The following is a 21,836-nucleotide window of genomic DNA, read 5'->3' as shown; positions in this document are numbered from 1 at the left end:
TGAAGCTATTACAATATAAATGGTTAATGAGAACTTACAGTACCTCGGTCAAACTGAACTGCTGAACCCCGGACACTTGTGTTAAATGTTTAGAAGAAAAGGGTGCTCGGTTTCACTGCGTATGGGACTGGCCTAAATTTAGAATACTGGAAAACAGTCGTTCAGACTATATCTGAGATTGTTGGAGTAAAGGTGCCTCACCAAGCAAAAATGAGTGTACTAGGTATATATCCAAAGAACTCTACTATTAGTCCAAAACAGTCAACTTTAATTGACTTTGGACTCCTACAGGCCAGGAGGATGATAGCTTTATCTTGGAGAAAAAAGGATACCCCTTTGATACATGTATGGGTGAAGATGGCATCTTGTCTTGTATTGGAGAGACCGACTCAATTAACCAGGGGTAAGGCAGGAGAATTTGAAAATGAGTGGAAACCTTTATTGGAGTTTCTTGGACGACAAGGTACACAGTCATTTTGAAATAGCTGTGTATTGTTGACTGCTCCTATGGTTTTTTCCTGATGTTTTTTATTTCTTTATTAAATATGTGAAGTATGTGAGATGTTATATCTCTTTTCCTTTGATGATTGTGAAAAACATAAGGACATGTTTCACTATTTAGTTTAATTCTTATTGTTTATTTGTAAATGTGAAATATGTAAAATTCAATAAAATATTGTTTTAGAGAAGAAGATAGAGTTACATTCAAGCCTGGAAGATTTATATGCATTGCTGAAGTAACCTGCAGGTATGAAAAGGACGTTAGTGAAACAGAGAAGGTCATTCTCCATTTGCTGAATTTATTTCAGAACATTCATAAATCAGTCTTAAAGAGGTCAAATATCAAAGTTTAACTTTCCATGCAAGCCATTGCACCCATTAAGAAACACTAAACCACCTCCAAGGATGTCAATATTGTTTGCAAATGTTAACGACTGAACCAGGAGCCAAAATTACAATTCATGATAAATACACAACTTTGGCAAAGATGACAATATGTATCCATTCAGTATAGACACAAACAAATGTATATCCAGTATACATAACAAAAGACTGCAGTAACAACCAATGCAATTTTTTATACCATAGCTTTTTTTATACTATACATCCCACATCCAGATTTATCGGATACTTTTAAGATTCATAGCAGATAGTTCATCAACCTCAAAAGACATTTGGCAATAAGTAACAAGCAGCAATAGTACACAAATTTAAACTTGTTTGGTGTAGTTTACGTCCAATCCCAGGTGTAAATTTTCTTTGCAAATGCAGACTTAAGCATTGGTTAGGGATTTTAAAAAAAATTCCCTCATTGGGCTCATATTGATCAGCATTTCCTATAACATTACTGATTATTTCTAACTAGAGAGACTTCCAGACACAACCCACAACTCTGTCTTTCTTAAAAGAGAAAATTATTAGCCATTATACAAAATTCTTAGAAAGCTGTTTGTAGGCAATGAGTTCCAGGAGCTTTTGGCCAAACAATTGGTTGATTATTTAAACAACTTGTAGAAACATTACGAATTTTCCTAATAATTTAGTCTGCAGCAAGAGAATGTTGTACAAAAATAGTTCTAGAATTTATGTTGAACTTCAATTGCAGATGCTATTTTACAATTGTTTGTAGCTAAAACTGCATTGGAGTTTTACCTTTCATAGTCCCCACACTATCAATGAAGCAAGTCAGTGGATGCTGTACAAGTTAAACAACTCATACAGTACTGAACTGGAGAGTATGACATTGGTGGCAGAGCGGAGGGCGCTGAGTAGGCTACGGTCAATCATGGAAAACCCTGAACATCCTCTGCACAGCACCATCCAGAGACAGAGAAGCAGCTTCAGCGGCAGGTTGCTGTCAATGGAATGCTCCTCAGACAGGATGAAGAGATCATTACTCCCCAACGCCATTCAGCTCTACAATTCAACCACCAGGGGCAAGACATGTTAAAGTGCCGGGGTTAGGACTGATCTTAAGTTACCACTCAATGCACTTTAGTAAACTATTTAAGAACTCTTTAAAAGCTATTTATTAATACTTTTTGGGAGGGTGATTTTAGATGCATATCATATTTATACTGAGTTAAATACTGTATGTAATTAGTTTTGCTACAATAAGTGTATGGGACACTGGAAAAATGTTGAATTTCCCCTTGGGGATGAATAAAGTATCTATCTATCTAACTATCTATCTATCTGTAAACGCAGAACATTGTGTAATCATTGACTGGGGATGGAGTTATGTGAAACCAGCTACATTTCTACACCCGGCATTTTAAATGTAAAATGCCCAAGCATCATATGTTTGGTAATTTTCATCAGTACCATCTATTGGAATGAATTCTGAACTCCACTGGGCAGGTTGAGATTCTACAACAGTTTGACAATCTGACCCATCAGAATATTACCCTGAAATGAAGGTGAAAATTTATCCCATATGTCCACATCCACCTTCATTAATTCCAGTCACACATGTTCATGACTCCCTAATCAAATGAGCAATTAATACATTGAGAATGATTAAAACAGACTATTTAAGAAAATGTCCATTTCCGGACTTTCCCCATATCAGCCTATTTTTGTAAAGCTTTTGGTAAGACTTTCTTAAGTAGGAAAGACCTGCTGAAAATTAAATCACTTAATGATGTTGGTAAAACATAAAGCAGAATGTACATAATGATCATCTCCTTTCCGGCATAATATCTTGGCTTTGGATTTGAAGATAGGATGGCATCTGTGATGCTTTCAACCACTGGGCTCAAGTCCTCTTTGGCGGTGGTGATGTACTTCAGGAACAGGTCCTTTGTTTCTAACATATAGTCTTCTCCGTAGTCCTGCAGCAGCTCTGTAGAAATGTCTTTTATGAGGTGCTGCACTTGGTTTTCCCAGTATTCAGGATTACATGATGGAGCTGAAAGATCGACATGACAAAAACTGAACCGTATAACCAACAGAACAGAAAAGTATACTTTCCCCCCACCTTTTGCCAGCACCAAAATGATGGATCCTAGGCATTAACATTAATAAATTAACAAATGCCATTGTCATACATTACAGAAACAAGCCATTTGACCATACCAATAACTAAACATCCACTTGCCCTAATCCAATTTTATTTTAAAAGTTTGAGTGATACAGCACAGTAACAGGTCATTCTGGCCCAAAGAGCCTGGGCCTTCTAATTACACCATGCAACTAATCATATATTCATAATTCCCTAACAATTCTCCCAATTACACCTCTTACTTATTCACGAGGGAAGGTTTCCAGCAACCAGTTAACCTGCCAGCCCGCACATCTTTGGGGCACAAGAGGGAAACTCGAGCACCTGGAGAAAACCCCCATGCTGGCAGGGAGAAGGTGAAGGTGCAAGCTGGGGCAGCAGCTCTGCTTCTCATACAGTGACGACACTGATAGAATGATCTAGCTTTAATCCAGAACTCCTTCAGATTCTCAGCTGCTGCATTCTTTTGACTTGATTGGAAGTACAGTAGAAACTTCGGCTAATGCATTGTTTAATAAAACTTTCAATAAACACTGAAGTACAAAGGCAGCAACTCCAACAATATAGACATGGACGTGTCCTGGTACCGCCAACAAACTTCACCTGTTTGACTGTCACCATTATCACAGCTCTCAGTATCCATCTTTACTGCTGCTAATACATTTTATTTCCAGTACATCACGTTTCAAGATACTGTATCACCTCAACTCTTCACTGAGATCATTTACCTCCCCTAAACATTGAATACCAAGCCAAGTACAAGTATTATAGGGACATTATAATGGAAAATTCCAATGGTTGATAAATGGGACCCAAATGAAATTCAGGAGGTAGAAACAAATTCATTTAAAAAGGTCTTTAAAATATACAACAGTGGAGCACTGAACAGACATGATGGCTATGCCAAGCAAGATGCCAATCTGCCTACAAATGGGCCAGTCCAAATACCTCTTGCATCACACACACACACTACCCATTAACATCCCCTTCATCATAAAGTTATGCCCACTTGCATTTGACATTTCCATCTGGGAAAACAACCTTAATATCTACCCCATCTCTACCTCTCATGATACAACAACTTTATTTGGTTGCCCCTCAGACTGCTAGTCCAGAGAAAATATCTCAAGTTTGTCTAACCTCTCCTTAAAGCCAATACTCCCTAAACCAGACAATACCCAGTAAAACTCTTCTGTACCCTTTCCAAATTGTCCACATCCATCCTGCAATGCAGTGACCGGAATGCACACTATTGGGACTTGACCAAAGTTTTACACAGCTGCAGTAGGACTTTTCAACTTTAATACTCAACACCCTGATGTAGGTAAGCACGTTAATACGCCCTCTTTACCACCCTATCCAACTACGTTGCCACTTTGAGAGCTATGGATTTCTCCCACAAATCCCCATTTCAGTGTTCTGAAGGAGCCTCCCATTGTCCACTTACCTCTTACATTAGACCTTTCAAACTGCAATGCTCCTTACTTGTCTGCTCAACTTCTGGTTGCCAGTCCTCTGCCTACATTTCCAACTGGCCAACATCCTGGTGAATCCTTTGACAGCCTTCCTTGCACATTTTTTTTTATTAAACTTTTTTTTAATTGAGTTTTCAAATAATTACAGAAATAAAAGAAAATACCTTGCACATTTTTGTGTCATCCCCAAACTTCCTAGTCACCCCACCTACATTTTCAATCAAATCATTTACATAGGCATCTCAAGTGTGGAGGTACCAGCACCGACTTGTGGAAAGGCGCTGAGCACAGACCCGTCAGGGCAGAGCAGAAGACAGAGGCAAAGCCTGCTCCAAAGAATTAAGGATTGACCAATATTTTGCACCAGCCTACACAAATGATAGAAGAGAAAACTCAAAAAGGGGGAAATAGAGGATTAATTAGGAAATAAAACTATGCCCTCTATCATTTGAAATTTCTCCTCTGGGGAAAATAATTTTAATATCTACCCCATCTATACCCCTCATGATACTACATACTTTATTTGGTTGCCCCTCAGTGTCTGATGATCCAGAGAAAATATTCTAAGTTTGTCTAACCTCTCCTTAAGGCTAATACTCCCTAATTCAGGCTATACCTGGTAAACGTCTTCTTCACCCTCTCTAAAATGTCCACATCCTTCCTGTAATGCAGTGACCAGATCTACACACGACTAAAGGAGTTGGTTTGAATAAGCTAACTGAGCTTTCAGATAAAACACCACTGAGATGTAATGGACCTCTCTAGGCAGAACAATACAAGACTCATTGAAGAAAGCAATTTTGTCAGCTTGGGGTGAAGGGCTATATAACACTGACTATAAAAGCAAACGGGCATATTACACACTTTCTATTCCATAAATAGAAGAGCTAAAAATACATACAACTTGGCATTTTGTTCATAGAAAACAGAATTACTGTAGATCACATGGTGAACTGATGGGCAAGAAATAGTTGCCAACAATAATTTACAAAGAGTTCCAAAAGTGATTGCAAGACCAGAACATTTCTGTTTGAGCAAGTTCCACTTGGTCTTTGACCAATGCAGGAGGCTAGTTATTGGTTACTGGAAATCATTCTGTTTGGAGAGCATGGAGTTCAGAAACCCTCACTAACATGCACACTGGACCATTGCATCTTTGCTCACAGGTCCAAGTAGCCCTTTGAGATGTTCTATTTACTGATAATCAAATGATGAAACTTTCTGACAGGTTAGACGTTCTGTCGGTGTATCCCGATGTCTAATGCATTCTCAATTGACAGGTCTGCTGATAATCTGCAGATAGTAAACACTCTCTCTCTCTCTCGTGGTTTTCACATGCTACAGAAAATTAAATAACTCCGTGCTTTTATTAATTGAATCTCAATGTAGAATGGCCTGTACTGCTTAACAGTTCTTCTCATCCGAATCACTCTGAAGGGAGCTTTCAATCAGCATCTCCTGCTGTAAGCACGGCCACGTTATGAAAACAACCACGTGAAAATAAGTGGTCAGATGCCAAGCAAAGCAGTGATACAAATACCAAATTCCATTCAGCAAGAAAAATCAATGTATACACAATGATTTAGTGACTAGCCTTTGATATTGATGATAGGCTGACAGGAACGCGCTAGAATGGCAACTTCCTAGTTTTGCAACCATTTATACTCTTCAGCATGCCTGAGAAATGGCCCAAGAATAGCTGAACATACTTAGTTATTTTATATACAGGTTTACTGCATATGGTAGTAAATGTATTATGCACAATATGCCTCAGTATGCAGATATTAAGGAATCAGACACTGAACTAATATCCAAATACAGCATACAAGTAGAACTTGTCCATCAGCATTGTCTAGACAGGTTCAATAGATGTGTTTACACTGGGTATTCTTCCAGCTCAACAGATTCATTATACAGCTGTTGAGAAACGTCAATGTTCCTGCAACGGAAGTGAGGTAAAGTGGTATCTTGTCTTCACAACATCCATCAGTCCATAAACAGATAGGCTCATTCTGTTTAACACCCCGAAGCCCAATTCCTTGGCATGGCAGAGAAGTCAGAGACACCAGGATCTCAGAGCAGTATGGTAGATTTTTATGATAGAGTGGTCTCAGCTTAACTCACTCCCGAGATAGTCTGCGGCTGTATCGATTGACTAAGGGCCTGTGCTGGGTTTAAAGTGGATGGTTCTCCTGCCAGGTTTAAAGCAAATTCTTTGAGGTCTGAACACCTTGGCTTCACACAACAAATTGGTGTGTTGCATAATATCACATGCTGTAAGTTATGCTGCATTAATGTAACGTGCTGCAAGGTTTCACTGCTGATGTACAGGTTTCTCTGTAGCAGCAATGTTTGGGTTATGACCAGAGATAATAGGGCTTTGGAATGTGGGGCTAACCGATGAGAGGGATGTTGTTCTTTCTTGTGGGTCAGGGAGCAGGGATTTCATGGACTTTTGCCAGGGAGAGATGAGGAGGGAAGGCACAAATGGAGAGAGCTGGAAGACCGCTGGACAGAGTGGACTTGGAGGGATGGTCACTCGACGGGGAACCAGTGGATTGAACTGTGAGCTCCAACGTTGCGCATTAGACTGTTTCGCGAGAATGGGCCCTTTTCTTTGTTTTGTGTCTTTACTAACCATGTGGTCAAATTAATTATAAAGCTCAATCATTTAATCACATATTGTATACTGTCTGTTATTTTGTGGTACTGATTTGTAACAGGGAACACTGCGCAGCATCCGCCCAAACAAGATTTCTCAAGTTCTGCTGGGCTGAGGGCTGTCTTCCCCTAGATTAAGCGACAAGCCAAACTGGGAGATACAATTGTGGAGGCTCATCTGGGATTAATTTCATTGGATACTGTGAGATTCCCCTGAGCATTAAACCAGTGGGGTAGATATTCGTACTCTGGATGAATTGTTCATTCGCCTGTTAAATTCTGTTAAAGTTGTGATTGTGGGGTGGAGGTTTGATAAAATGGTGGACGGGGCTCTTGTTTTAATGCAGACCAGCGCTGACATAATGGTAGCTGGGGGTGGAGACTTCAAAGACTGGGTTCTATCATTTCTGAGGAGTGAGGGGGAGGAGTGGTTGGATTTGGAATATCTAATTAGTCTCCGTCCCCCAGGGGAGAGTGAGAATTCTGAGGTAGTATCCTCCCTCACCTCTCTCGAAAATAAATGGAAAAATGCCCAGGTTCAAAGTCCCAGCTATGGCAGGCTCCACCTGTTCTCTGGAATAACACCCAGCCCTAAAGGGGAAGAGGAGAATGAGGCTTGGGCAGAGCAGACTTCAGAGGTCAGATGAGTAGCAGTGTTCCGATGACAAAGCAACAGAGATTGGCTGAGTGTATGAGTGGGTGGGCTACTGACATTGTGAGAGCTGCCAGGTTGTGGTATCCCGTAGCAACAGCTGTCAATTACATGCAAGCACAGGGCAACGGTTTTGGCTCAACAGGAAGCCTAATGGAGCTCCTGGTGGGGCTTCAGAACATGCATCAGGAGAAGGGGGAGAAGCTTTCTGCTTTTATTTTTCGGCTAGAGAGGCGGCTAAATTGCTTGTGGCGCAGAGGGGTCTTACAGGCAGCAGAGGTGGAACAGTTAAGATTGGACCAGATAGCCAGGGGCGCCTGGTCCCATGACCTGATTGCTCTGACAGTCCCATAAGTTGCGCCCCCCCCCCTTCAACTTTTGTTGATTTGATCAGAGAGGTACGGGAAGGAGGGAATGCCTCGGAGGCACAGGAGGCCTCCGTCAGCAGGTTTCAGTCCTCGGCAGTGGTCCCCTGTGGCGAAGTGACCATGGATAGCCTGCCCTGGGGAACAGTAGAGGAGATAGTGGCAGAGTTGAAAACAGAGATATGTCGCCTGTTATCAGCAGGTGCGACTCCCCCACATGATCCCCTAAGGGGACGGACATCGCGGAGGGCTGCTGGCAGCTGGTGTCACGTGAGGAGGAGAGAGAGAGTCGTTAGGAAAACTTAGAGAGACAGTGAGGGAACGGCCTGATGTCTCTGGGGGAAGAAGTTCCCAGCAATGTACCAAGGAATCCCTGAAAGCAAAAGACCCTATTCCTGAGGGCTTAGTGGAATCATGCTCCAGTGTGTTGCTACAGATAGAGTATTTACACTAAAGCCATACTTGACACTGGGTCGCAGGTCACGATGTAACATTCCGTTTTACAACCGGTATCTGAAGCATTTACCATTGACACCATTAAGGGCACTGGAGATCTGGGGTCTCAGCATTGATGATTATCCACATAATGGTCATTTGTCAGTGAGGCTGGAGTTCTCAGAGGCCGATGTGGGCCTTGATACACTAGTGCTGGTTTGTCCGGACCCCATTGAGAAGGGCAGCGTTTCAATCCTGGTGCGGACCAACACTCCTCTGGTCAGGAGGCTCATGGGGGCCTGCAAGGAAAAGGCTGGGGAGAGCTTTCTGGGAACATTGTCCATGCACCCAGTGTTTCAGGATGCTTCTGAGGAAGTGCATGGCTGCATTGGGCCGGATACCGAATTTAGTCGAGGGATTGTGTGGTTCACCCAGTCGAAGCCAATGGTGGTATGGCCCAGGGGAGTAGTGAGAATGATGGGGACCCCCACGTTTCCCCAGAGTGCCCGGGTGAAGCCCTCTTAGTAGACACTCCAGAAGACCCCCGAGGGGGAAATCGGGATTTCCTGCTGGGGTACTGGCGAGGCCTGAATTGCAGAAGACCTCAGTTGTACAGGTGAGCAGGATGGCTGTGATTTGCAGGAACACCACAAAGAGGGAGGTCACCTTAAAGCAGGGGATGTCTCTGACGTATCTGTTCCCAGTGACAGTAATATCTAGTGTCCCCGAGACAAGCCGGGGAGAAACTACTGGGAAAAGGGGGAAATTTGACTGCCGAGTCATTCAACTTCAGGGACTCCCTGGTTCCCGCAGGTTGGTAGAGATGTTGAAGGTGTCTTTTCCACTGACGAGTTTGACGTGGGTTGTTCCAAGAGCACTCGTCACACTATCCGGTTGACTGAGGACACCCCGTTTAGAGAGGTTGTGGAAACTGGCCCCTGCAGAGGTGGAGGATGTCCGAGGGCATTTGTGCAAGTTGAAGGAAGCTGGGATCATTACCGAGTCCCGAAGCCCCTATGTGAACACAATAGCAGTGGCCCAAGAGGAATGGGAAGGTAGGGATGTGTGCCGTCTCTGAATAGCATACAGTCCCAAGGTTTGAAGATGCGCCGGCCTGCACAAGTGGTGCGAAGTGATTCAATGTGCTGGATTTGAGGAGTAGATATTATCAGATCGCCATGAGTGAGGCTGACAAAGAGAAGACGGCATCTATATGTCCCCTGGGATTCTTCCAGTTTGACAGGATGCCCCAGGGCATCTCAAGAGCCCCTGCAGCCTTCCAGCGGGTCATGGAGAAGATGGTGGAGGATATGAACCTGCTCGAGGTATTGGTGTATCGGGATGGCCTCAGTGTTTGGATCAACCTTGGAAGAACATGAGGGAGGCTGCTGAAGGTGCTGGGCTGCCTGAAAGCTGAAGGGTTAAAACTTTCCCTGGACAAGTGCCAGTTCTGCCAAACGTCTGTTAGCTATGTTTGGCAGAGTCTTATGGGATGGAGTAGCTACCGATCCAGCTAAGACAGAGGCGGTGACCACTTGGCCAAGACCCCAGACCGTGAGCGCTCTGCGCTCGTTCCTCGGGTTCTGTGGTTACTATCGGAGGATCGTGAAAGGCTACGCGAAGTGAGTTTCCAGCTTCTATGCTGTTACCCTCCCTTGGGGAAGGAAGGGAGGGGGAAATTAAAATAAGAGGACAGGAGGGTGGAGAATATCTTAGCCTGTTGGAGCCCTTTGGACTGAGGTGGGATGCAAAATGTCAAGAGGCCTTTCAGTCGCTGAAGGAGCTGCTGACCCAGGAGCCAGTGCTGGCTTTTGCGGACCCCGATTGCCATATGTACTGCACATGGATGCCAGCCGAGCGGGCTTGGGGGCATCCTGTATCAGGATCAGAACACCTGGTTGAGACCCACTGTGTTTGTCAGCTGGAGTGTCGCCCTCCAAAGAAAAAACTATCCCACGCACAAGTTGGAATTTTTGGTGTTGAAATGGGCAGTGGTGGATAAGCTGAGTGACTACTTCTATGGGGCCAAGTTTGAGGTAAGGATGGACAACGACCCCCTAACTTATATCCTGACCTCAGCAAAACCAGATGCCATAGGCCATTGGGGGTTGGCAGCATTGTCTGCCTGTGATTTCAGTCTGAAGTACCAGCAGGGAAGCAGGAACAGCTTTCTCCCAATGGGCACGAGATACTGTACAGGGACGAAGAGGGGGAGAGCGTTCCTGCCCTGGGGGTGAAGGCCATGTGTCAGTTTTCCATCACCATGAAGGCAGAGGGAAAGGAGGGGCAGGATCAAGCGGTGGATCAATCGGGAGCTTCTGATGACGCCATTCCACAAGTTTACTGTAACCTGACTGCTCTGAAATCAAATCTGCTGCCGGAGTTGAGTTCTGGGGAAGTGGCAGTTGCTCAGCGAGGTGACCTGGGCATCGGTACCATTTGGTCAGCAGTTGAAAAGGGAGACGTGGTTCAGACAGAGAAGACAAAACATGTGGTGGTGCATCTATTACTTGGCCTTGGTTGGAGTTGCCGAACCAGATCCTAAACTGGATCACATCATCCCTGAACCGAACTCGGCATTGCCAGCTGGTTCTGCCGGAGAAGTATCAGAGGATTGCTTTGAAGTCACTTCATGATGTCTCTGGACATTTGAGTGGTGAAGAGATCTATGGATTGCTCAGAGGCCAGTTTTACTGGCCCCGAATGAGGTTGGAGGTCGAAGAATACTTGAAGATGTACATTCTATGCATATGGCGGAAGACGTTGCCTATGCAGGCAGCTCCCTTGTCCCACTTGCAGAGTGCAAGGACCTGGTGTGTATGGATTTCCTGTCAATAGAACCCGATGCCAGCAACACAGCAAATGTCTTAACCATCACAGACCACTACACCAAATGTGCACAGGCTTTTCCTACCAAGGACCAGAAGGCATCCACAGTGGCCAAGGTGTCATGGGAGAAGTATTTCATTTATTATGGCCTTCCTAGGTGGATACATAGTGATTGGGGGGGATTTTGAGAGCAGACTCATCCATGAGTTACTGGGCATGCTTGGAGTTGAGAAGTCGAGGACCACGCCCTATCATCCACAGGGTGATCTCCAGCCAGAGAAGTTTAATGTTCAGGCCACTGGAGATCAGCAAATGGAGTCAACATATTGGACATCTGGTTCACAGTTACAACTGTACCGAGATGAAGCTACTGGATTCTCACCATATTACTTGATGTTTGGACACAAAGCGAGGTTGCCCATTGACCTTTGTTTTGGGACTGATGAGGGCAACTTACCTGACATAAGAAAGCTGAAAAGAGCCTATGAATTAGCTGGGTCATGGCTGCCAAGGTGAGGTTCTCCCAGCTCCTGCTGGAAGACCAGGTTCACATAAGGAATTTGGAGCTACCTGGGAAACATAAGTTGGCGGACGGCTTATGTGAGAATGGGCCTGTTGAGATTGTCTATTGGAACCACCTGCTGCCCTGGGACAAGAAGAACAGGCAGACCCAGAGCCCAATCTGGAGCCTACACCTAGTATGAGGACTCTGCAGAAACGTGGGGTGACTGCAGGCGAGGTTAGGCCGACCCCCACCCCTAAGTAGGATACTGATTCGGAGGATGAGGACCTGGATGTGTGGTATACACTGCTTTTTGCTTGCTCCCTATTGATTGACGAAGGGACTTCCAGCCCTTCTCCCGCTGAGTCAGGTGAAGTGGGCGTCTATCTGTGGACAGCCTGGGTTGCAGCAGGACCCTGCAAGGGATGAAGTGGATTTTGGCCAGGAGACCGAGGGGTCTGAGTTGCAGGTGGGGCACAAGTGATAGGCCAGGGGCCTCGCCAGGCAGACCAGAGGTATCCCCAGTAGTGTCCGAACCCGAAGAGTTAGGTGAGGGGGTGTGGAGAACTAGGAGACCACCTTATAGGCTGGCCTATGTAGCACCGGGGGAACAGAGTGTGACTCCTGTGTTGGGGAGCTATGCCACTGCCTTTTACACCTGGATTGGACTTTGTGTTTTGCAGGAAGGGTTAGTGAATTATCTCAGCGTCATGAGGACATGACAAACTTGGTGGGGGGGGGGGGGAGGGAGTGTAACGCTCTGGGAAAAGGTTCACTGCTAATGTAATGGTTCCTCTATAGCTGCAATGTCTAGATTAATAAGAATTGAAGGATTACAAGAATGGCAGGCAGGTTTGTGGATTGACACTGGTAAATTATCCAGGATTGTGAGAAGAAAAAGGGTTAATGTAGGATTAGTGTAAAGTCAATGGCTAGTGTAAAGTGGATTAGTTTATGAATTGATGGTTGGCATGGATTCTGGCTGAAGGCCTTGCTGGCATACTGTATAGAGTCACGACGGCTCAAACAGGCCCTTTGGGCCATCTATTCCGTGCTGAACTATTATTCTGGCTTAAGGAGGCTTGGTATTTATAGCACACAGCTATAGTGATTCTTAGAGATAACTCAGAAGCAGTAGTCCAGGTGGATGGAAGGAGTATAGTCATTATCAAAGCCAGGTTAGTGAGTTACTCCACAATTGGAGTTCCTAGTGGGAAGGAGGCACGCCGACCTTGGGTATGCAGATCGGTGAGATTGGAGTTCACGGCCTAGTACTTAGGTCTTGACATCAGCAGGACTGGTGTTTGAAGCCTGGAGTTTGGGTTCTCAGTTGTCATCATCAATGAGTCCGGGTTGATCAGAAGTCCAGGCGGAAGCCCAGAGGTCGATCAGAAGTCGAGGCTGGAGCACCGAGCTTGCAATTCTCATTCGGCTGACGACGTCAAAGGCCCAATGTGTGAATCTACAAGAAGGCTGGAGGCGGAAGACTGCCTGTCCTAGGGACTGTATGTGTAGGAAAGGGGGAGTGGGGAAGTGAGGAATGGGGCTTGTTTTGCCACTGTTGTTTTGTCACTTGCTGTGTTGATTGGCCAAGGAGGGCATCAAAACATGTGGCGACACTTGCAGGCTGCCCCCCGCACATCACTGGGTTGTTGAAGCGAATGACGCATTTCACGTTTTGATATGCATAGGATAAATCTGAACCTGAAATTGTCCAATCAATTCATCAAGTTTGAGAGGATAACAGGAATGTTCTACCTGCTCAATCAAAGGCCTCGGAACCCAATTAATGTGCATTAAAACTAACTACCGAGTACGGTTTTATTTTTAAACTTTCTCACATAAAGGTAGCTGGCACGATCATTCACTAAGAACACAAATGAGTTCATTCACCTTCTGAACGAGCATTGCCTCCCGCAAATTTTCCTTTGAGAATTTAGCCAAATCTCGTTTAGTAGTTAAGGCAGTAAATTCCAAACCACAACTTGCCGATTTAAAAGATGTGATTCCTAACCCTCCCCCTGGATTCCGATGTTCATCTTTCTGCTTCTGGTCACTGATCCTCCTACCAGTTAATGCAAGGACTGGGCTGCAGCTGCCAGGGGTCCTGGTGCCAATGATATCAGTTCTCTGAGGGCTGGCAAGTGTTCCTCCAATACTTCCTCAATCTCATATCAAACTTCAACCTATTAAAGGCCCTAGTGACGCACAAAATGCTGGTGGAACACAGCAGGCCAGGCAGCATCTACAGGGAGAAGCACTGTCGACGTTTCGGGCCGAGACCCTTCGTCAGGACTAACTGAAAGGAAAGATAGTAAGAGATTTGAAAGTAGGAGTGGGAGGGGAAAATGTGAAATGATAGAAGACCGGAGGGGGTGGGATGAAGCTGAGAGCCAGAAAGGTGATTGGCAAAAGGGATACAGAGCTGGAGAAGGGAAAGGATCATGGGACGGGAGGCCTAGGGAGAAAAAGAGGGAGGCGACCACCAGAGGGAGATGGAGAATAGCCAGAGTGATGGGCAGAAAGAGGGATAAAAATAGGAGGGGGAAGAAAAACTAAATATATCAGGGATGGGGGCAAGAAGGGGAGGAGGGACATTAACAGAAGTTAAAGAAGTCAATGTTCACGCCATCAGGTTGGAGGCTACCCAGCCAGTATATAAGGTGTTGTTCCTTCAACCCGAGTGTGGCTTCATCTTGACAGTAGAGGAGGCCATGGATAGACAGAACAGGAATGGGACATGGAATTAAAATGTGTGGCCACTGGGAGATCCTGCTTTCTCTGGCGGACAGAGCATAGGTATTCAGCGAAATGGTCTCCCAGTGTGCTGTTTATTTGCTAAAGAAATCATAAAGTTCAGGCAATTTCTCCTGTTTAACAATTCTCTCAATATCACTTTGACATGTTGCTTTTATTTAAAAAAAAACAACGTGGTATTTTAGATCATTCATGGTCCTGTACCAGCGTTTGAGAGATGCACAGCTGAAGAATGTGAAGAACTGAAGTATGGTCTGTACCATCTTACACCACTTCTACCAAATAATACGTACCCGTTTTATAGAATCCAGGAAGTATGGTGCAGACTTTCACTCCCCAATTACTCAACTCCAGGCGCAAGATACTTGAGAACACAGAGAGTGCAGCTTTTGAAGCAGCATAAGCTGATAAATATGGTAAAGGAAAATCCCCTGAAGGTACAAGCAGAACAAGATTAAAATCTTTATTCATAATTGGAAAGGATGGAATGCAACACTGCATTTGGGTTCTTTTGTTGAAACCTTATTACTAGATGGTGCTATCAGAAAATTAGGACAATTTTCATATCTATTAGTCAAGTATTTTTTAGATAATGTGGTGCTGAGCCACGATCACCTTTGGGTTAATGATGAGATTTTAGTTGTTTGACTTGAATTGCTTTTTTAGGTCAATAAGGATTATTTGGGGGATAGAGGGGAGTTAGGGAACAGGTTAGAGATTAGGGACAGGGATGGGGGGAAATTACATGTCAGGCTCCATGTCTGAAGGTGAGAGATGCAGGCCTGGGACATTTGTGGTCAAACGACAAGCCAGCACCTGAGGATGGATGAGGCCCCCTTCCCCTCTCTCTCCATTCCCCCCCCCCCACCGAGTTGTCAATGGGTTCTTGAGTTGGGTAGGAGGAACAGTTTGATAACACCTCCACACCTGTTTGCAAATTGGAGGGACTGGAGTACTGGAGTTCAAAGCTTGTTCTGGGGTTCTGTCAGTGAGGTCAGAGCTCACGGCCTAGTGTTCTATGATGAGCTTGTCCTTGAACTGACGCCAAGGATCAAGACCCAAGGGTCAAAATGGAAGTATGCAAGTTGAAGCCCATTGGCCAGAGCAAGGTCTGCAAACCTCTGAGTCTGCTGGGGTGTTTGAAACCCGAATTCTGCTGGAGGCTGGCACTAGTGCTGGGATTGAAGGGAGATGTGGGTGGGAGGGAGAGAGAAAGGATCCGAGCTTGTTTCGCTGTTTTGTTGCTTGTTGTGTTCTGAGTCACTCAATCGGGCATTGCGAGCATCAGAATGTGTGGCAACAAACGTCGTTGTCCCAGGTCACCATGGGAACATCTTGCCAACGTGAAAATGAAGCAATTTTACTACCAAGTTAGGACCCACAAAGAATTTGAAAGTATTGTTTATCATGTTGAACATTACAATGAAGACTTGGCAGATGCAATCGTCAAAAGTATTTACGTAGGCAGTCCTTCATCTGTACTGGGTGTTTGCATTGATTTTGTTTGTATATAGTCAAAACACAGCAGTATACATTAGATAATTTATTCTATCAATAACCATGAGGAACTAATACAGTTTTATAGTACTGTACTAGTATTGGCAGTGATAATAATTAGTTTGTATTTAATTTAAATGAAAAATTGGTCACAGTTAAACGGTAGTTTGTCTTTTTATATCCATTTAACCAATTCCATGAAACTTTGGCCTATTGGGGCAGCCACTTAAATGGGCCAACATGTACTGTCCCATGTATCCCAATTAACTGGAATCCACTGGACATACCATGTTGACCTTCACACCAAATTAATTATTTAAAAATTTATTTTCCTCATTTTTATTTAGAGATACAACACCGTAACGGGCCCCTTCCAACCGGCGAGACAATGCTGTGCAATTACACCCATGTTACCAATTAAACCAGTCACCCATACATCCTTGGGATGTGGGAGGAAACCAGAGCACCCGGAGGAAACCCACATGGTTTCTGGAGTACAAACACCTCACAGACAGTTGCAGGAATTGATTACATGCAAATTTTATTCTCGTTCCAACTTACCCACTGGACTGGAAACATTCACTATTCTTCCCTTTGTTCTGCGTATCAATGGAAGGAAGCCCTGTGTGATGGCTACAGCACCAAAGAAGTTGATTTGCATACAGTCTCTGTAATTGGACATAGCCGAGAGTTCAGCATCAGTAATATTGAAGCACTTTCCAGCATTGTTGACCAAACCCCATAAACCTGAGGGAAGAAAGAAAATTAGATGTCTCTTTAGTCAGAATCTAGAATAACCACTTGAACGTCCACTGAAACTTGTTTGGAGAAAACATCAATAATGTCAGGCAAAGTATTTCCCCAAGAATGTCATTAGTTTTGCAACAAGTTTTATTAGAGGAAAGATTCTAGCATGGATAAAGCAGTTGTTGATTGGCAGGAGGTGAAGTATGGGAATGAGGAAGCTCTTTCCGGTTGACTGCTAGTAACTATAGTCTGTGGCTAGGGTCTGTGTCGGGACTGATTCCTTTTATGTTACGTGCCAATGATTTGGATGATGCAATTGGTGGCTCTGTTGTAAAGTTTGCAGATGTTAGACGGATAGGGGGAGAGGCAGGTAGTTTTGAGGAAGTAAAGAGGCTACAGAAGGACTTGGACACATTAGGAGAATGGGCAAAGTAGCAGATGGAATACAGTCTTGGGAAGTGTGTAGTCAGGCAGCTTGGTAGAAGCAACGAAAGGCTGACTGTTTTCTAAGTGGTTAGAAAATATTAAAAAGAGGTGCAAAGGGATTTGGGAGTCCTTGTGCAGGTTTCCCTAGAAGCTAGTTTACAGGTTGAGTGAGGTGAGGAAGACAAATGTGCTGTTAGCATCCATTTCAAGAGGATTACAATATGAAAGCAAGGATGCAATGTTGAGAATTTGTAAAGCACTGGTGAGGCCTCATTTGGAGTACCGAGCAGTTTTGGGCCACTTATTTTAGAAAGGATGTACTGAAACTGGAGAGGGTTCAAAGAAGATTCACAAAAAATGATTCCAGGATTGAATGGCTTGACAAAAGAAGAACATTTGATGGTCCTGGGCCTGTATTCACTAAAATAAAGAATGAGGGGAGATCTAATTGAAACCGATCAAATGGTGAAAGGGCCTTGATAGAGTGGATGTGGAGAAGATGTTCCCTATGGTGGGAGAGTCTAAGAGTCAGGGGACACGGTCTCAGAAGAGAGCATCCTTTTGGAACAACAATGAGGAGCTTCTTTAGCCAGAGTCTGTGAACTGAATCTGTGAAATTCTTTGCCACAGGCATTTGTGGCGGCCAAGCCTTAATATATATTTAAAGCAGAGGTTGATAGATTCTTGATTGGTCAGGGCATGATGGGATACAGGGATTGGGGCTGAGAGGAAAATTGATCAGCCATGATAAAATAGCAGAGCACACTTGATGGGCCAAATGGCCTAATTCTGCTCCTATATCTAAGCAGGGCAACACTGTGAGGATCATGTTTTTGATCTCTCAGTGTCTTCAATACCTCAGTCTTCATTGAAGGAGGAAAAGCTCCATTCAGTGTGGGTTGGCATTTCCACTGCACCCTGGATAACGGACTACCTGACTGGCAGGCCGCGGTATGTGTGACTTCAGAGCTGTGTCAGAGATGGCTATAAACAGCACTTGGGTGTATAAACAGCGGACAGGAGGATGAATACAGGAGGATGGTGGAGGACTGTCAAATGGTGCAAGCTGAATCATCTGCAGCTCAACATCAGTCAGACAAAGCAGATGGTGATGGACTTTAGGAAGACTGAGCCTGCACTGTTCCCTGTTACTATTGATACCGAGGACATGAATGTATTGAGGACCTACAAGTACCTGGGGGTGCACCAGAATGACAAACCTGGGTGGAGCACCAACACAGAGGCTGTGCACAAGGAGGGCCGGAGTCGCCTCTACTTCCTGAGGAGACTGAGGCCCTTCAAAGTATGCAGGCCTCTCCCTCATGTTCTACTAGTGTGTTGTCACCAGTACAATCTTCTGTGTGGTGGTGCTGGGCCAATGGCATCAACATGGGTGATGCCACCAGGCTCAATAAACTGATCAGAAAGACTGGCTCTGTTATGGGAGTCAAATTGGACCCACTGGAGACTGTGGTAGAACAAGGACCCTACAGAAAATCCTGGCAATTCTGGACAATATTTCTCACCCTCTGCATGCCACCTTGGCTGAACAGAGGAACGCTTAGTAATAGAGTAAGACAACCGTGCTCTCCAAGGAGCACTATTTGAGGTTATTCTTAGCCTTGGGTAAGAGGCTCCAGTGAGTCAACCTGTAGCTGGGGAAGTGATTACCCCTCCTATTAGACCGTTGAGCTAACTTTTTATTCTCGCTTCTCTTCTAATGTTTGTAGATCTGTGTACTTGTAATGCTACTATGATACAAATTTTATTGGTCCCAAAGGAAATTTGTATCTTGTAAAGTGGACAAAAAGATATTAGTCTCCCGTGATAAACTCAGCAAGTTTCCAGTCGTTAAAGTGCACCCCAATAATGTAAAGGGTAGGCATGAATCATTGAGTAATAGTACATCACGGTCATCTCTGATGTCCTCTCCAGATCCTGGACAAAGTGGAGTTTCTACACAGGCTGTTTTGGGTATTGTAGGGATGCAAACCTGAATGTTGGAGATTCTACAAATTTAGCTGTTAGCTTTCAATGCCAGAGGTTGTTTGTATGAAGACTTAGCACACAGTTTAAAAAAAATGTAGCTGCATTGGAGCATACAAGTTTCAATTTCTCTGACAAGCAGCAAACACAGTAAGACCACAAGACATAGGAACCAGATTAGGCCATTTAGCCCATCAAGTATCCAATTCCATTGTAGCCAATTCATTATCTCTTTCTACCCCATTATCCTGTCTTCTCCCCATAAACCTTTGACAACCTATCAACCTCGTTTTAAATATATGCAATGACTTGGCCTCCATAGTTGTATGGGGCAATGAATTTCACAAATTCATTAAGCTCTGGCTCAAGAAATACTTCATCTCTGTTCCAAAGGAATACCCTTTATTCTGAGAATGTGCCCTCTGGTCCTAGACTCACCCATTATAAGAAACATTCGGTCCATATTCACTCCAGGATTTTCAATATTTGATGGGGCAATCTTATTATTCTTCTAAACTCTGGTGAGTACGGGCCCAGAGCCACCAAATGCTCCTCATGCATTCACCCTTTCATTCCTGGGATTATTTTCATGAACCTCCTCAAATGCCAGCACATTCTTTGCAACACCCAAAACACCAAGGAGCACATCCTTTGTTAGGCAAGGGGCCCAGAACTGCTCACAGCATTCCAAGTGTGATCTGACAAATTCTTGAAAGATACTTCTCATAGCAAGATATCAGTATTGCACTTGAGGCACCTTGGACACCAAATTTATTAGTTTTATTCCAGATCTGATTGCTGAAGCCTTCTGATATACACTTCTCTTCCAGTGGAAAAGTTTGTGGCCTGCTTTATTCTCTCAAATCAAACTTCGATTGAACATAATTGATCAAATCAGGGCAAGTGGCAGAACATTTGGACTAATTAATGAACTCACCTTTCTCACCAAGCTTGTCCTTTGTGATCTGCAAGGCTTTGTCAATGTCTCCAGGTTTAGTGAGATCCATCTGGATTAAGGTAAGCTTCTCTGAGCAGCACTGAAGCAGTTCTCTTGCTCCTTGCCCATCCTTGTTCAGTACTGTAGCAAAAACCTGGAGGCCCAGCGAGTCAAGATGTTGAGCAATGGACTTTCCAAAGCCTGAATCACATCCTGAAGAGTCACATTAAGAGCAGTCAGCATGCTGCTTGCATTGTAACAATAAGCAGCCACCAAGCCTTCTAGCATTCATCTTCCGGTTTGTTTGGCAACTGTTGTCAGATTATACCAGAGTTTTAGTTTGGGGGTCATGTTTCTATGCTGCTTTATAAAAAATATTTAGGACTCTTCTATTTTGTATATTTGCTACATCCAAGAATAGTGATGGGACACATTGTAGAGAGAAAGTATTTTGCTGACAGAAGACCGTGCAGGATCCCAGCAGAATTTGTAGCAGCTGTCATAGTTATTGTTCTACTGGAGAGAGGCAGTCTATTTAACCTGATTAAACATTCACTGTGTGGTGAACTACGTGTGCCTGTCTGGACACTGCTGACTGCTCCTGTGGCTCCTCCCACAGGCCCCTGTATAAAGGCGATCGAGGTCTGATCCTCTGCCTCATTCTCCAGGATGTAATATGGTGGTCACTTACTGCTGGTTCCTTCTTCAGTCAATAAAGCCGATATCTCGCCTTACGTCTCAGAGTGAGTTATTGATGGTGCATCAATTTTATTGACTGGAAGTTTTAAAACATGGAAACCATTTTACATCTGGAAAGGTTGGATTTGGACCCTCAAGACCCTGAAGCAGCTCTCGCTTTTGAACACTGGCTTGCATGCTTCCAATCACGGGTTCGTGCAACTGAACCCGCCGTTATGTACAGAATTCTCCTCTCAAGGGTCACCCCAAAAGTTTGCTCCATTATCCGGGACCTGCCGACCTACGATGGGGCACTGGACGCCCTCAAAAGACAGTACCTGCGGCCGGTGAGCACCGTCTACGCAAGACATCGTTTAGCTACCCAGCGACAGTGGCCTGGCGAATCGTGCGCTGAGTTTCTCTGAGCACTACAGACACTCGTCCGAACTTGTGACTGCAAGACGCTCACGGCAGAACAGCATGCGGAGCTGCTGGTGCGAGACGCCTTTGTGACGGACCGAGGTCAGCACACATGCGCCAGAGGCTGCTGGGAAAAGCCGATCTTACCTTACGCTCGGCGATCGAGATGGCCAATGCTCTGGAAGCTGCTCTGCACAATGCTGATGCTGTCCAGTTGCGCGATTCCCCGCCGGTTCCGTGGACACCTCAGACCCCGCCACCGGCGGCTCCCAGGAGCGAATTCGCCAAAGCTGCTGCCAGTCGTGATTCCACGAGCTCCCCGAACCTGACCACGGCTGCGGCCCGTCAGAAGCCCGTGCTTTGTTATTTCTGTGGACTCAAAAAGCACCCCCAACAACGCCGTCCAGCGCGAGAAGCGACCTGCTCTAGCTGCGGAAAACGGGGCCATTTCGCCAAGGTCTGTAA

The 21,836-nt window shown here is 44.7% G+C and overlaps 1 protein-coding gene across 1 annotated transcript in view; it reads right to left on the bottom strand.

Annotated features, from left to right (window-relative positions):
- Nucleotides 1–364: 364 nt before the first annotated feature.
- hsd11b2 (hydroxysteroid (11-beta) dehydrogenase 2) overlaps nt 365–21,836 on the bottom strand; it is a 57,129-nt gene continuing 35,657 nt past the window's right edge. Inside the window, exons 2-5 of the mRNA XM_059992731.1 lie at nt 20,274–20,486; nt 16,739–16,924; nt 14,974–15,111; nt 365–2,911 (exon numbers count right to left, since the gene is read on the bottom strand). Coding sequence (XP_059848714.1) covers nt 2,574–2,911; nt 14,974–15,111; nt 16,739–16,924; nt 20,274–20,486 — 875 coding nt within the window. The 3' untranslated portion in view covers nt 365–2,573. The remainder of the gene's footprint in view (nt 2,912–14,973; nt 15,112–16,738; nt 16,925–20,273; nt 20,487–21,836) is intronic.

Source organism: Hypanus sabinus, chromosome 17 (genome assembly GCF_030144855.1).
Source record: "Hypanus sabinus isolate sHypSab1 chromosome 17, sHypSab1.hap1, whole genome shotgun sequence".
Taxonomy (NCBI): Eukaryota; Metazoa; Chordata; class Chondrichthyes; order Myliobatiformes; family Dasyatidae; genus Hypanus; species Hypanus sabinus.
Note: the sequence above shows the minus strand (reverse complement) of the source record. Positions and strands in the feature narration are given on the sequence as shown.